The 17,584-nt window shown below is 45.9% G+C and overlaps 1 protein-coding gene across 3 annotated transcripts in view; it reads left to right on the forward strand.

The window, feature by feature from the left end:
• KCNAB1 (potassium voltage-gated channel subfamily A regulatory beta subunit 1) overlaps nt 1-17,584 on the forward strand; it is a 323,343-nt gene that overhangs the window by 211,289 nt on the left and 94,470 nt on the right. For all 3 annotated transcript variants that reach the window (XM_006275535.3, XM_006275536.3, XM_059731061.1), the window contains one exon: nt 11,648-11,691. In XM_006275535.3, coding sequence (XP_006275597.1) covers nt 11,648-11,691 — 44 coding nt within the window. The remainder of the gene's footprint in view (nt 1-11,647; nt 11,692-17,584) is intronic.

The following is a 17,584-nucleotide window of genomic DNA, read 5'->3' on the forward strand; positions in this document are numbered from 1 at the left end:
GGAGTTGGCTGCTGCGATTGCAGATCCACTGGTCATTATTTTTGAAAACTTGTGGCAATTGGGGGAAGTCCTGGATGATAGGAAAAGGGCAAATATAGTGCTCATCTTCAAGCAAGGGAAGGAGGAGGATACAGGGAACTACAGACCAGTCAGTCTTATGTCATTCCCTGGGAAAATCATGGAGCAGGTCCTCAAAGAATCCATTTCTAAGCACTTGGAGGAGAAGAAGGTGATTAGGAACAGTCAGCATGGATTCACCAAGGACAAATCATGCCTGACCAACCTGAATGCCTTCTATGCTGAGATAACTGGCTTTGTGGATGCAGGGAAAGCAGTGGACGTAATGTACTTTAACTTTAGCAAAGCTTTTGATATGTTCTCCCACAGCATTCTTGCAAGCAAGCTGAGGAAGTATGGGTTGGATCTGAATGGATTGTAAGGTAGATAAAAAAGCTGGCTGGATTGTGTGAATCAATGGGTAGCAATCAATGGTTCACTGTGTAGTTGGCAGCAAATATCATGTGGAGTAGCGCAGGCGTCTGTTTAGGAAAAACTTTCTTAATAGGAGGGTGGTGAAGCACTGGAACAGGTTACCTAGAGAGGGGGTAGAATCTCCATCCTTGGAGGTTTTTAAGGCCTGGTTTGAGAAAGCCCTGACTAGGCTGATCTATTTGGGGCTGGTCCTGCTTTGAGCAGAGGGTTGGACTAGATGACCTCCTGAGGTCCTTTGTAACCCTAATTTTCTATGATTCTGTACCCAAAAACATTGCTGGCCCTGATCTATAGTTTGTTCTGAAAGAAGAATTTTTCAAACATGTACATTTCCTGCCTGAAAACATCCATTTGTTCCCCAGGCTAAGTAGTGCCAGTCTAGGATCCCACTTTTGCGTACCTGAACAAGGTCTTACAGGATTGGTATCTCTGGGTTTGTCCTGAAACAGGAACAAGTGTGTTTATCACACTGTCTGATAGTGCTTAGTAGTTGGTTACAAAGCTTTTGCCAGAATTCAAGATGACCCTTTTTAATTTAATGTGTGCTGATTATGCTGCTGCCAGTACCTGACTCAACAATGACATGGGCACTCTTCTCAGTGGAGAGTTTTCTCTTGGTAACTTGGTGTCAGATTTTATCAAGAAACACTGAACAATATCATGAAATCTCACTTTGAACAAATGAGCAACTGTGACAGTGTCTAGGCTAGTTTTAATTTTTTTTTTTAGTTCCAAACACTCTTCCATGATTCTGAGTGTCCATGTTACTTGGGTCATCTCTGATGTAGTGCTCTCCCTCTACAGATGAGTCAAGAATCAGCTATTTCACGGGTTTATATCGCCAGACCTGTGCATGGCAGGTAAAGCTGATAGGGTAGGCACTGACTAAGAGCCAAATCTCTTCTGCTGATACCCTTACAAACAGAATCTCCCAGACCAATGGGATGGCAGAATGGGTTTAATGGAGTTGTACCCTGTCACAACCCAAAGTTGTGATTTTTTTTGTTTGTGTGCGCTTCGGCACCGCTAAATTATTTCCCGCCAATTTGTCGCTTTCTTTGCACGGTAGAGTTCTCTGCTGCTAGAGAGAGCTCTGGTGCAATGGGGGATTTCCCGCCAAATTGCAGCTTCTTTGCAGTGTGCATCTCTTTCTTGCATCGTAGTGATACACGTTGTAAAGAAGTTCCCGGCATTTGTATTAGGATCCATGCCATGTTATTGGCCGATTCCTAATTTAGGCACACGTGGCGGCTAGTGATTGGCTTGCTAGCCGTACAATAGGCTTGGGTAGTTTCTGCCCAAGCTGGAGGAGGGAGGAAGAGAGAGAGATTCTGTGTGAAGATCTCCAAGTGCTGTGGATCCTCGCAGACCCGGCACGCCTCCCCTAAGCAGGCAAGAGAGGCAATAGAACCGAGCCTATGGAGCTTTCACTTCTCGCCTCTCCCCGTCGCCGAGCGCAATCCTAGACGTATCCCTTTCCTGTAACTTCAGACCCCGCGGAGCCTAGCAAACTCCGGGGAAAACTTATCAGACCCGCGGAGCCTGAATAACTCCGGGGAAACTTTTCGAACCCAACTTAACCGGACCTGCGGAGCCTAGCAAACTCCGTGGGAGTAATCTATTTGTCAGAGTCCTCCAACGAGGGTTCAAGCGGGAGCTGTGCCTGGAAACTTGTCCAGCCTACACCGATACCATCTTTGGGTGTAAGTAAACAATCTTTTCAATCAACCATTACACCTCCGTAACTAATTCTAACTCGCGTGCGCAAGGCTGCTTCGTGGTTCTCTCCCACCCCGCGTGTCCGGGCTGCCGGCCACAGCCCGTGTGCACCGGAGACAGGTCCGGTACAACCCCGGTTCGCCCCCGGCTTGCCCATGGCGGCCAGAATGGGATCGGAATCACTGCCGCGCATGGCAACGAGGGCGGGATCAGGGCCCGGCCTGCACATACCCCAGGAGGAAAAAATGGGGTCCAGCCAGTGAGTTTCCAGAGATTCTTTTCACAGCTCCTGAAATTCATGTGCATTTCAAAGGTTATGTAGAGCTGACCTCTTGGCCTCCTGCTGCTTCCACAAAGGCATAAATTGTACCCCCTCACCTTCTCTAGAAATGTGTAAGTGACCTTTTCCCATGCAAAGAATTTTCTAAAAGAAAGAAACCCTGAGAAGAAACATGAGGATTTTCCTTATGAAAACCAAACTTTGCTTTAAGGAGAGAACAAGTTGTGCAGCTTGTTTTACTTTAAATAACTTGCTAGCAGCTGCATAAATTCCAGCCATTGTTCAAAGGCTTCTTGAGTAAAAGGTAGATGGGTTAGCAAAATTATACCTTAAGGTTGGCAAAAAAATTGCACAGATACAGTTCGTAATTTAAAGGTTAACACAGGAGGATATAATTAAAAGGGCGTTATGTACTGGAGTGATAGTTTCAAACTAAGATAGGAATATAATGTGTGGCACGTCTCCTGGCTTCGCAGATAATTATCTTGTCTACAGTCCTGTTCTGTTAACTTATTAGAAAGACAATAACTTTAGCATGCTATATTTAAAATCACACCATATTACAGATAATGCTGCCCTGTTTCATTGTTTTTCAAAATCCCAGCTTGGATAGTTGAAGACATACGCTTGTTTACCTTTTTGTGACAGACTTACATGTTGATCAGTAGTCTACTTTAGTCTACTTTGATGGATATGTATATTTTGACAAGTGTGAAGGTGAACATGAAAAGTGAAGACACTTGGTTATGAATAAGGCAAATACATTAATCAGTGTTACTACAATGAATACTAAATGATGCTGAAATCAAAAGAAACATGGATGTGTTACTCACAGAATCACACAGAATATTAAATGTTACACGCATCTAAATATATCCACTTTTATTTTTATTCCCACTACAAAGTATTTCTCAGGAAACAGTCCTGGCAATGAAAAATCATATATAGTACTAGATCTGGGCAGTTGGTCAGGTGCAAACAACATGATACATCATCTTCTTAATATTATAATATGCTTCTTTCATATGAATAAGGTATTTTTTCTGTTTTGATTGAGACATGCATGTATATACCCAGGTGTGTATTTTCTTGTGTAAATATATCTCTGAGACTGACGATCAAAAACTGAGAAGTTAGAAAATGCCTGGACTAGGGTTGCCTATGAATCCTTGATTTACCTGCCAGCCCTTGGGCATTGCGATACAATCTTTAATTGCATAATTACTACTTTTTCCACAAAACCAGTGCCTCAGTCAGTGCTAAGATGGATGGATCTCACTAAACAACTAGTCAGTGCTTTGCTTTCTCTTTATCATTCATTATATGACCACATGTCTTTAGTTATTCTGCACATTATTTAGATCCTGCTCTGAAGACAGGTCTATTAATTTCCTCTCCAGCTGTACAATAGTAGTCATCACTATTGCATTGGATTACTTCTCCAGAGCTGGTCAGGAAATGGTATTTCCCTCCTGCAAAATAATTTGACATTTTGAAAAAAATACACAGAATTTGTGAATTTCTTGTCAGTATTTTCCAGAACACAGAATTGTTCTGTTAGCAAATATTCAACTAGGTCTATATGATGAACGCTAGTAAACTAATTTTCATGGTACTCCTGTGAAGAGAGGATATTGTCCCCATTTTACCTCACTTTTGCAAATCAGACCTCAGTCTAAAGTCAGGCATCTGGAACATGGACATGCACACAAAGTGACCACCTGGGAAAAATCTCCAATAGATGACATTCCCAGTATCTCAGTCCCCCCACGGCTGATCCAGCAAACTGGAAGTGTACTTCCGCCAGTACTTCCAGTTTCATGACTGGTGCTTCCAGGGAGTGCACGGCCAATCTCAGGGGGTGCACATGCACCCACGTGCATCTCCTATGCGTCGCCAATGGCCTACATACCTTCCAGTATATTCACTGCATGAAGGAGACATTTGACAACAAATAGTTTCCTTCTCTATGCAACCATGATTTGTTCCCAGAACATCTCTTATCCTTTGTATGAGACGACAACACGTGGGGGGAAAAATGTAGGTGAATGTGTATTTTAAAGACTGTGTTATAATTAGATCCTGATTTAAATCACGGGCCCAGCTTGTGGCATGATGACTCCTTTGATCATGGAGTTCCCTGCACAAGCTTTCCTGCTACTGATTGGCTGAAGGACCCCGTCAGCTTTGCTGCTTGCTCCTTTTGGCCAGGAGGTGAAAACCAAGGTTTTAAATATGCTGCGGTTTTTGCCTCCCATCCAGTCAGCAACAAGTGAGCAAGCAAATCAAAGAATACCATGTAGAGAGGTTTATGTTGTTCCCAGCATTTTTCCTGCAGCTGGTGGGCAGTGAAGATCATGTCAGCTGTGTCTTTTGATGCCCTAAACCCAAACTCAATCGTTGGAGGAGCTCTTCAGCAAGTGGAAGGAGACAGTTCAGGAGGGTTCTCGCAATGATTTTTCCTGTGGTGGACAGCAAGGTAATCCCTCTGTAACTTCCACAGTTGGACTTAGCTCTTTTCTTGAAGATTATCACAATCATGGCTTCCCTGAGATTTCTTCATCTGAGATTTCTTCCTCATTCCAGACTCTTAAGATGAGGGCATGGAGCTATGACGTGAGCTCCTCTCCCCCCTGCTTAAAGATTTCAGCAGGATTTCATCAGCTCCAGGTGCCTTGTCATTCTTCATCTGCTTGATGCTTGACTGCTTGATGGCTTTCCTCACCTCATCAAAGGTTGGAGGAATTCTGAGACAGGGCATTGTGGGATGGAGCTGAGAACACTTCTCAACAACAGTCTCAATTGAAAAGGCCTTCCTTGCAACGAACATTGATGGCTCCCTTGTCCTTGATTAGGTCTCCTCTATTCTTAGGTCTCAAGGGGTTTGGTCCCTGTGGGCATTTGTACACATGCATATGCCGCAGCACCAGGAACTTTTTAAGAGCGTAACGCTGTGTCGCATGCATTTGTATAAAAGGCAGAATGTGTGTCAGTACTGAGAAAATGGCAGCAGCGCAGTTTTGAACTAAAACACCTCAAAGGTGCTCAAAAGGTGTTTAGTTCAAAAGCATACTTCTGCCATTTTCTATGTGCTAATGCACATTTTGCTGTTTATACAAATACACGTGACACAGCTCCAGGTGCATCAGCTGGTATGCTTCACAGACTCAATTAATCGAGTCTGCTCTGATGCACTGGATTTCCAGCATACTGGAGCAGACAAAGGTATGTGTATAAATGCCCTGTGTGCTCAGACAGTAGATGGCTTTGGACACTGAAAAAAACCATGCATAGCACAGATGTCAGTGAGATATTGAATCTTCTTTGCCCTGCCTTTCCATCACCTGTTCTTCATATCTCAGGTCCTCCTTTGGATCTCTGTTTTGGCTTGTTGGAAATTCAATTTCTTTTGCTTCAAGTTGATGTCATTCTGCCAAGCACAAAAGGCCTTGCACTTGCAATCAGTCAGTTCTTGGATCTGATGGTCATTCATATCAAACCAGTCTTGTTGTTTCCTGGTAGATGGGCCAAAGCTACCATTAGACAGGCCAAAGCTACCATGGAGCTGAGGATGGTTAGACGGGCCAAAGCTACCACGGAGCTGAGGATGGCATCCCAAGTAAAGGACAACAAGAAATTGTTTTTAGATATATAGGGAGTAAAAAGAAGGCCCAGGGAGGAATAGGACCCCTGCTAAATGGGCAGGAGCAATTGGTGACGGACAGGGGGGACAAGGCTGAACTCCTCAACAAGTTCTTTGCCTCGGTGTTCCTAAGTGAGGGGCACGACAAGTCTCTCACTGGGGTTGTAGAGAGGCAGCAGCAAGGTGCCGGACTACCATGCGTAGACCCTGAGATGGTGCAGAGTCACTTGGAAGAACTGGATGCCTTTAAGTCGGCAGGCCCGGATGAGCTCCATCCGAGGGTGCTGAAGGCACTGGCTGATGTCATCGCACAGCCACTGGCAGGAATATTCAAACGCTCGTGGCGCACGGGCCAAATCCCAGAAGACTGGAAAAGGGCTAACGTGGTCCCCATTTTCAAAAAGGGGAGGAAGGAGGACCCGGGCAATTATAGGCCGGTCAGTCTCACCTCCATCCTTGGCAAAGTCTTTGAAAAAATTATCAAGGCTCACATATGTGAGAGCCCAGCAGGACAAATTATGCTGAGGGGAAACCAGCACGGGTTCATAGCAGGCAGATCGTGCCTGACTAATTTAGTCTCTTTTTATGACCAGGTTACCAAACGCCTGGACATAGGAGGAGGGGTGGATGTCGTATACTTAGACTTCAGGAAGGCCTTCGATACAGTATCCCACCCCATACTGGTGAACAAGTTAAGAGGCTGTGACTTGGATGACTACACAGTCCGGTGGGTGGCGAATTGGCTAGAGGGTCGCACCCAGAGAGTGGTGGTGGATGGGTCGGTTTCGACCTGGAAGAGTGTGGGCAGTGGGGTCCGCAGGGCTTGGTCCTTGGACCGATACTCTTTAATGTCTTCATCAGCAACTTGGACGAGGGAGTGAAGTGTACTCTGTCCAAGTTTGCAGATGACACAAAGCTTTGGGGAGAAGTGGACATGCCGGAGGGCAGGGAACAGCTGCAAGCAGACCTGGACAGGTTGGACAAGTGGGCAGAAAACAACAGGATGCAGTTCAACAAGGAGAAATGCAAAGTGCTGCACCTAGGGAGGAAAAATGTCCAGCACACCTACTGCCTAGGAAAAGACCTGCTGGGTGGCACAGAGGTGGAAAGGGATCTTGGAGTCCTGGTGGACTTCAAGATGAACATGAGTCAGCAGTGTGACAAAGCCATCAGAAAAGCCAATGGCACTTTATCATGCCTCAGCAGATGCATGACGAATAGATCCAAAGAGGTGATACTTCCCCTCTATCGGGCGCTGGTCAGACTGCAGTTGGAATACTGCGTGCAATTCTGGGTGCCACACTTCAAGAGGGATGTGGATAACCTGGAGAGGGTCCAGAGAAGGGCCACTCATATGGTTAAGGGCTTGCAGGCCAAGCCCTACGACGAGAGACTAGAGAACCTGGACCTTTTCAGCCTCCGCAAGAGAAGGTTGAGAGGCGACCTTGTGGCTGCCTATAAGTTCATCATGGGGGCACAGAAGGGAATCGGTGAGTATTTATTCACCAAGACGCTCCCGGGGGTTACAAGAAATAATGGCCACAAGCTAGCAGAGAGCAGATTCAGATTGGACATTAAGAAGAACTTCTTCACAGTTAGAGTGGCCAAGGTCTGGAATGGGCTCCCAAGGGAGGTGGTGCTCTCCCCTACCCTGGGGGTCTTCAAGAGGAGGTTGGATATGCATCTAGCTGGGGTCATCTAGACCCAGCACTCTTTCCTGCTTATGCAGGGGGTCGGACTCGATGATCTATTGAGGTCCCTTCCGACCCTAACATCTATGAATCTATATTAGAGAATCCAAGCATCTCTTCACAGGCACTGATGACAGTGGACTTGGAGGCTCCCCAAGTGCTGCCAACATTCTCCCATTGTCGTTAATTGGCATTCACCAGTTTTTCATTGAGGCACTGGTGGAAGAGGTTTCTCTTGATTGGATCCTTGAGTTCTTTGATGTTGATCTGCCACCGGCATTGCTTCTGCTGTAGCTGTCATTTGGGAGCCAGTTTGAATGATGTGACTGAGCAGATGAGTTGGTGATCACTCAGTCCACCAATCATCAGCTCCTAACAGCTTGGGTAAAGTGGACATCTTTGTGGTCCTGGGCATGAACAATGACATAGTCGGTCAAGTCCAGTACTACATCCAGTTTTGGGCTCCACAATTCAAAAAGGATGCGGCGAAGCTTGAGAGAGTGCAGAGAAGATTCATACACATGATCAGAGGTCAGGAAAACAGACCTTATGATAAGATGCTGAGAGCCATGGGACTCTTCAGCCTGGAAAAGCGCAGGCTCAGGGGTGACCTGGTGGCCACCTATAAGATTATCAGGGATGCTCACCAGGATCTGCGAAACGTTTGTTCACCAGAGCGTCTCAAGGGAGGACAAGGTTGAATGGTCACAAACTCCTCCGTGACTGTTTCAGGCTGGACATAAGGAAGAACTTCCTTACTGTCTGAGCCCCTAAGGTTTGGAATAGACTGCCACCAGAGGTGGTTCAGGCACCTACTTTGAACACCTTCAAGGGACATTTGGATGTTTATCTTGCTTGGATCCTATGATCCCTGCTGACTTCCTGCCCCTGGGGCAGGGGGCTGGACTCGATGATTTTCCAAGGTCCCTTCCAGCCTTAATGTCTATGAAATCTATGAAGTGCCAGTGCTTGGATTGTGAGTGTTGCCATGGTATCTTGTGCCTGTTTTTCTGGTGGAACAGGGTGTTGATGATGGTGAGTTTGTGTTCCGTGCATTTGGTTAAAAGGAGGAAGCTGTTGGAGTTGACCTTTCCCATTTCTTCCTTGCCAACGGTTCCATTCCAGAGGTTTGAGTCCCTTCCGACTCTGGCATTGAAATCACTGAAAACAAAAAGTCTGTCTCCCTCTGGAACACTGGAAAGGGTTTGGTCAAGGTTGGCCTAGAATTCCTCCTTGGTTTCCTCAGCGGTGTCAAGAGTCAGGGCATATGCAATGATGACAGCGGTACATTGGCTCCCTGCCAATTTAAGATGGACCATCATGAGATACTCATTAATTGCAATAGGGAACTCACTGAGTTGGTTTATGAGTTCATTAGTGATGGCAAAACCAACTGCATGAAACCAGAGTTCTTATTCCTATTTACCCTTCCAAAAGAAGTATAGCTACCCTCTTGTTCTTTGAGCTGTCCATCTCCCACTCACTGGGTCGTGCTCAGTGCAGTGACCTCAATGATGTGTCACCTATGTTCTTGAGTCCCGATTGCAGTGTGGCACTTTAGGTGTTCACTATTAGGCTGGTCCACGGGGTCCTGATGTTCCAGGTCCCAAGATTGATTGTGTGGTGTCTTTGCTGATTTTGACAGCAGTAAAAGTGATCCCACTGGATGCGTTTACCTAGTCAGGAAAAAGGTAGCCAGACTATATTTAGGGCACCTTTTCTAGCCCCCTTCCCATGTGGAGTGAGCAGAGTGGGTCCTGAAGAGGGCTGTACAGTTGCAATTACAACTGCTGAATCACACTCCTGGCTCCAAATGCTAGACTACCTTCTTGCAACTGCTGCTTTCATGCCTAGGAGGTTCCAAACCTCGCAATCCTGCTCCCATCATCACTAGCTGAAAGGACTTGAAGAATGTGCTGGAAAAGTCATTTCTATGGAAGATACCTGTGCATGATTTCTTTTATCATAGAGAAGCTGCTGCACATCACCTTCCACGCAGTTCCTGACAGAATGGGACCTTGATCTAATGGCAAGGAGGCCAGGACAATTGGAGATCTCATTCCACTGCAGCCTTTGTCCGCCTTTGCAGCCATTGAGATTCTAATATCTTCATGCTCCACCGTTGAGGACTTGTAGACCCATGGCTGTGGGGGCTGGGCAAATTTATTATAATGGCAACCTGTACTCACTGGATGCATCTACACATGCAAGCATGTGCACTTGCAGCAGCTCAAATAGAAGTGGTGCAAATTTGAGCCGGGGCTTTTTGCCTCAGTGCACATGCTAGGACATGCACTTTGTTGTGGGGTAAATTGTGCCACTTGGGGCAAAATAACCCACATGCCCCACCTGGCCCCATCCCCCACCAGCTACTGCAGCCCCCCTGATGGCTGCCCCAGCCAGCCCCACCCCCTGCTCCCCCAGACTCCCCAATGGCTGCCCCGCCCAGCCTCACCCCCCAACTTGTACCCCCAGTCCTCCATAGCTGCCCCCTCAACCCCAGGCACCACCACTTTGAAAAAAAAAACAGAAAATAAAACAAAAAAAACACAGAAAAAAAAAGCCTCTGCTTACCTTAGAAGTAGGGGTGGGGGGGCTCCAGGGCCTCCTGGCAGAGCCCCCCTGGGCAGCACAGGACAGCGGGGGGGCAGGAGGGCCTGGGTTGGGGCCACTGGGGCTATCCCTCTGCCCCACACTGCAGGCAGGGCCCCAGTTAGCCAGACGGCAGCTCCAACTGCCGGTAAATGCTGGGGGGGGAGGGGTTGGGTTTTTTTAAACTATTGGGTGGGGGGACAGGGATTGCAGGGGATGGGGCTGGGTAGAGCAGGGGTCAGGGACCTCAGGGGTGCTGGCGGGGGGTGAGGCTGGGCAAGGCAGCGGTTGGGGGCCTTGGCGGGGCTGGCAGGGGGTGGTGCCGGGCAGGACAGGGGTTGTGGGGGCTGGGGGAGTGGTTGGGGCTGGCGCAGGTCCCTCCCATGGTCCCCTTCCCCCTCCTCCAGCCCCGCCAACCTCTTACTCACTGGCACTGGAGCCCTGGTACTGAACACGCAGCCCGGCTGGCCACATGTTTCAGCACTGGGGTGAGGCAGCCAGAGCATCTCTCATGGAGGACCCAGCCTCCATGATTTTTTAGATCCTGGATATCAAGGGTCTAATTTTCTTGCCGTGCTGCAAACGGGGCACATTTTTTCATTCCCGCACATGCCTGTTGCCCCGTCTCAAAGGGGTTTGAGATGGGGCAAGAGGCGTGTGAGTGTTCGTCTGGATGCACCCACCATGTCACAGCACTGTCAAAGGATATATGTGGCATTTCAGGAAGAAAAGCATTATTGCTAACTAACTAAACTAACTAAGTAACATTGTTGCTAACTAAAACCTGCTTGAAATTATGACTTTGAGCTTTAAATTGAAAGATTTCCTTGGAGGGCTTCATGGATTATATTGTGCCATTTCAACAAAAATAACATGAACAAAATAGAAAATATATTTTTGAAATTAAAACAGTTGTGTTTTATATATGTAATCTCAATAGGCTTTGTTTTATTTAAAGATAGATAACAACTCAAAATCCATGAAGGGAACATACCGCCTACTATAGAGTGCTCGCCATTTCTACTATTATCACAGCCAGGAATTTACTTCTGTGGGAACATATAGAGATGCTGGGGATTAGAATGTCTTCTTTCTGGTAAAATAATAATAATAATAATTTCTAAACTGCTGGAGTGCATTATTCTTATTCTCATGTTTTTCTGTTGAAAAAAGTATTTTTTGGAGGGGATTTGATACTACTTTGATCCTATTATTTTCCTTTCATTTTAGAAATCTTGGGAAATCCGGATTGAGAGTTTCATGCTTGGGCCTTGGTAAGTATGCTTAAATAATTACAAATATATGCTGACCAAATTCACTTCTGACTTAGTTGGAACTGAGTTAAATCTAAACCTAAATTTCTAAGTGTTTGAGTGGGTTCTTTCTTGGGAATATGAATTTCGGCAAATATTAAATAGTTGGGACAAGCTTCTCTGATAGTGGAAGTGGCTAAGTGTGATGTATGTTGGCTGGTCCACAGCAAAGACACAAGTTTAACATGTTGCAGTTAATGGAGTTATTCCTTTAGCTGACATGCTAGAAAACCTTTGATGGAGGGATTCCAGGTTCAGTTTCTGTAGACCTGCAGTGGAGTGTTACATATAATAGTAACAACATATCCACTGGCTTCAATACTAAACTAGTATCTGGCCCACAAATTATAATAAGACGGGGCAACAGGCAGCTCTTACGTAGTACTGTATTTTCTCAGGTATTGTATCCCTCCTTTTCCCTCTCCCCTTAAAACATGCACTTTATTCTAGGAAGGCAGAATGAAGAGAGAAAAAAACATATTCTGCAGTTATGGCCACATAGAGCAGGGATAGGGCCTAATCTTCAGATCACTTACCCTCCCTTTCCTACTCAGGCAAAAGCTACAGTTTTGACCCTATCACAACTGAATTGCCAACAACCCGTTTGCTCAGACAACCAAGTTTTACTGTTGCTGAAGACTAGACTCCATGGTGGACCTAGGATTTTTTTAAAAGCTAAAAACAGTCTGCAGGGCTGTGAAATCGGAGGAGAGAGACCAGGAATCACTAAAATACAGCAACATTACTGAACAAAGTATTTTTAGATCAGACCATTAAAAAGGAGAGAGGATTGTTAATATCTGTGGAGTGAAGAACAATTAGCAGGAATTGGGTAGATTATAATGAACCATGAAGTCAATTGACTCCATCAGTGATGCCTGAATAGAAATGCCACTGCAGCTGTCAGGCAGTTGGTTTTAAACTTTGGGTGGTGGGTGCAACCATACCACTTCAGTCCTGGTGACCTGTCCCTGCTGGACTTCACCCCTCCTTCTATGCAGCTACTGGAGGGAAGAGAAGAAAAAGAAGCAACAGCCATCTTACAGCATCTCCATGCCTTTATTCTGGGTAGAAAATCAACTTTGCTGTTTAAGACATGCAACCCAATATTGGAAGGCTAATTTATGTCAAAAGGGCATGTGTACCATGAAAGTAAATATACTACATCTTATATGGTGTTTCTCACTCTCAGATATCAAAGTAGAGCTGAACCATGCTTGTAATCATCCCCACCCCCACAGGTCATCTGTAAAGACCAAATCTGATATCTCAAATGCTTACAAAAATGTAAAAAACCATAATATCTAATCTACCCATAATGAGGTAGAACCTTTATTTAATGTATCAATATATAACTTTGATGACATTAATATTATATCAGACTTAGAACTGAAAAAAACAAACTAGTTTATCAAAAAGTATATCTCTAGCTGCACACATTTGGGTCCTGGAGATACTGTAATGAAAAAGATTAATTGCTTATTCACTTCTGTTTTCTTGGGCAGGGACCGGGACTCCCCCACCATGATTCAAGAAGGACTTGAGGGGAATGCCCCAAGACCTAAGGTTGAGGAGGACCGGGTTAGAGTGCTTCTGGAGGAGCTGGACGTGTTCAAGTCAGCAGGTCCAGATGCTCTCCACCCCAGGGTGTTGAGGGAGATAGCAGGGGTTATTGCAGGGCCCTTGGCACGGCTTTACAAGCACTCATGGTGCTCAGGCCAGGTGCCAGATGATTGGAAGATAGCCAATGTGGTCCCCATCTTTAAGAAAGGGAGGAGGGAGGACCCGGGCAACTATAGGCCCGTCAGTCTTACCCCAATCCTGGGGAAACTCTTTGAGAAGATCATCAAGGAGCACACCTGTGATGGGCCGGCATCAGGGGTGATGCTGAGGGGCAACCAGCACGGTTCCATTAGGGGCAGTTCATGTCAGACCAACCTGATTGCCTTTTACAATCAGGTCACAAAAGCATTGGATGCAAGTGTCACCATGGATGTAGTCTTTCTGGACTTCAGCAAGGCCTTTGACACTGTCTCTCACCCCATCCTCGTTAAAAAACTAGGCGACTGTGGCATCGATGCCTACATGGTCAGATGGATTGCTAATTGGCTGAAGGGTCGTACTCAGAGGGTGGTGGCGGATGGGTCATATTCGACCTGGGGGGAAGTGGGCAGCGGAGTCCCCCAGGGCTCGGTCCTTGGTCACATATTTAATTAATTTGGAGTCCCCCAGGGCTCGGTTCTTTATCAACGATTTGGACAATGGGGTGAAAAGCAACCTGTTCAAATTAGCTGATGATACCAAAATCTGGGGTGAGGTGGGCACGCTAGCAGGGAGGGAAAGACTGCAGCAAGACCTGGATAGGTTACAAGGGTGGGCTGACAAAAACAGGATGTGTTTCAATACGGACAAGTGCAGGGTGCTGCACTTGGGCAGTAGTAACCGGCAACACACTTATAAGATGGGAAACTCCCTTCTTGAGAGCACGGAGGCAGAAAAGGATCTTGCATCATTGACTCCAAGATGAACATGGGCCGACAATGCGAGGTCGCAGTCGGCAGGGCTAACCAGACCCTATCGTGCATCCACAGATGCATCTCAGGTAGGGCCAAGGAGGTGATCCTCCCCCTCGACGCAACACTGGTCAGGCCACAGCTGGAGTACTGTGTCCAGTTCTGGGCGCCCCACTTCCAGAGGGATGTGGACAACATTAAGAGGGTCCAGAGGAGGGCCACCCGCATGATCCGGGGACAGCAGGGCAGACCCTACAATGAGAGGCTACGGGTCCTGAACCTGTTCAGCCTTCACAAGAGAAGGCTGAGGGGGGACCTTGTGACTGTCTATAAACTCACTAGGGGGGACCAGAAGGGTTTGGGGGAGACCTTGTTTCCCCCAGCGCCCCCCGGGAAAACAAGAAATAATGGCCACAAGTTGTTGGAGAGTAGGTTCAGATTAGATATCCGTAGGAACTACTTCACAGTTAGGGCGGCTAGGATCTGAAACCAACTTGCAAGGGAAGTGGTGCTGACTCCTACCCTGGGGGTCTTTAAGAAGTGGCTCAATGCCTACATGGCTGGGGTCACTTGAGCCCAGTTTCTCTCCTGCCCTGGCAGGGGGTTGGACTTGAAGATCTACAAGGTCCCTTCTGACCCTACTTCTATGATATGATTCTATGATTCTATGGTTATCCAGTCCACTAAGTATATAACCCTTAGTCTAAAACTCTTGATTAAGAACACATACAAAGGATAAGACAGACTCTAATGTCTTTACTCAGGCAAGTGATTTCTTTAATTCCTGTGTCAAAATAATAACAGAATCAGTTTACTATTCTGTAGGGGGGAAACGAAGGAATCTAGGTTAGTTAAAGCTTCTACTCTTTTTTTTCTAGCTGCATGCACAGGTTTATGGTGAGAAGCTGAAGAACTAGCCGTCTAAAGAAAAGATTACTGCAAAGAAAGACTTGGGCATGTGTTTCGTTTCCGCTAGAAGTATGTCAAATGTAGCATTAAATGCAGTTCTTTAAAAATCCTACTCTGTTTTGATGCCCATCAAAGGTGAAAAAAAACCCTAGTGATGATAACTCTTATAAAGGCAGTAACGAATGGAGGAATGATTTACAGTCGATACCATATTTTCTTGCATACAGTATGCCCCAGAATATAATATGCACTTTGTTTTAGAAGGGCAGAACATAAAGAAAAAGGTCTTTCCTTGTAGTAGCTCAGTAGCAATGGCTAGGGAGTAGAGCCTGCTCATTGTTTTACTTCCTATGGATTGCTGTAGATTTTACTTTCAGTTTTACCTCTAAGCGGCAGAACTTGGTCTTACTGTATTTTATTGTGTATTTCAAAACGCAACTTTTGAGGAAGTGAATGTGCACATATGTGAGACAATTATGAATGGTGTACATTTCTGGATGCTAATTACTACTCATTACATCCTTTCCCTTCCCAGCATATAAAGACATACTTTTGCATTTTACACTGAATTCCTGAAGTGATGGAGCAATGAATAAGATTTTATATGTCTGTATTTATTTTAGCCCTAAGTTAGGTATTTCCTTAGTGTGAGGATTTGATTTTGCAACCTTTGCCGAGTTAAGCATTGCTCTTTATGTAATGTTTTTGTATGTAACTATTTACAAAGCTTTAGTGCTTCACAGCTATAAACTATAGATTCATAGAGTGTAGATTTGGAAGGGACCCCGAAGGATCATCAGGTCCGACCCCCTGCCCCAGGCAGGAAAAGGACCGAGGTCAGATGACCCCAGCCAGGTGCCTATCTAGGCTCCTCTTGAAGACCTCCAAGTTAGGTGATAGCACCACCTCTCTTGGCAGCCTGTTCCAGATTCTGGACACCCTTACTGCGAAAAATTTCTTCCTAATATCTAACCTGAATCTACTCTCCTCTAGTTTGTACTCATTATTCCTAGTTACTCCTAGGGGTGCCCTGGTAAATAGCATGTCTCTAGCTCTCTGTTGTCCTCCCTTGATAAACTTATAGGCTGCTACAAGGTCTCCTCTCAGACATCTCTTGTGAAGGCTGTGTCCCAACCCTGGATGGCTTAGGCTCTAGCCCAGCCCACCTTCCAACCAATATTACTTTAGCTAGTACTGCAGCCCTAGTATTTCTTTAAAACAAATTTTGTCAAAATTAATACATCTCCTTGACTTGTTGATTGTTGATTCACATTTGATGCATTAGCATTTTCTAATGGAAAAGCATTCCATTGGAAAACTTCTGAGCATCTCCAGTTGATCAATATACACTTTATACATACAACAAATTACGAACCCTGGTCTACTATTAAAACACAGGCATTAAGAGGAATGTGGTGGCTTCAAATGAATTGTCTTTGAAAATGACTAGCCAGCATGGATGAAGAGATTTTGTAGGGCATCTGTAGCGATCCCTTTAGAGCTAATTCATCAGGGAAGTACATACATCAGGTAGTTACATTACTGGACTGGAAGGTAGATCTTTGCTTTTTTCCTCTCATTAAAAGTAGAACACCCATTAGTTATCAAATGCCAGCTCAATGTATCCCTCTCCAAAACAGTTGTGGTATTACTACAGGAGGTGCTGTAATGATCAGCTCATATTTATAAAGTTCTTGGAGGAGTTCAGATTTTAAATAAAGTAAAATGTGAAAATCCCTTGTAATTGTTGTACAGTGTTGAATTAAGAATAAGATCCAGTTAAACATAAAGACTTCCTCTTATTGAAATCAGTCCTAGGCAGCTTAGAGGATTTGTTTAATTACCCAGTGCAGATATGTTTCCTGTCCTTCAGATAATTGCGCCATGAGCAAATGTTGTCACGGTGAGAAGAAACTGGTGGGAAAAGGGAAACAAGAAAAAGGCTGGGAAAGCTTGCTTCTAGAGACTTGTACATTTAAGCAGTGGTGCTCAACCTTTTCTGGCCATGTGAGCCAGGTGCATGATGTGCGGTTGTCTGTAGGCCAGATCAAACCCTGGGGTCTGGCACCACCTTCTCCCTGCCTCGTGTGCCAGGATTGGGCACTGTGACACCCCCCCTTCACCCTTCTTTCCCCCCATGCTGAGATTGGGCACCAACAACCAGGCACCACCCCATCCCTCTCCCTGTACACCAGGCTTAGGATCTGGGGACCTGGCATTTCCCCCTCCCTGCCCCCACACCAGGGGGGCCTAGAGCCTGGTTCTGTGCCCACCCAGCCCTGCACACCGAGATCAGGTGCCAGATCCAGCGTACATGGCCTGGGGCAGGAGGTTTGGCAGTAGGGGAGTGGTGGAAGCCCCACTAGCTGGATGATACAGTGCTGTGGGCAGGATCTGGCCCATGGGCCAGAAGTAATCACTCCTGATTTAAA

The sequence above is a fragment of the Alligator mississippiensis genome, chromosome 7 (assembly GCF_030867095.1).
Source record: "Alligator mississippiensis isolate rAllMis1 chromosome 7, rAllMis1, whole genome shotgun sequence".
NCBI lineage: Eukaryota > Metazoa > Chordata > Crocodylia > Alligatoridae > Alligator > Alligator mississippiensis.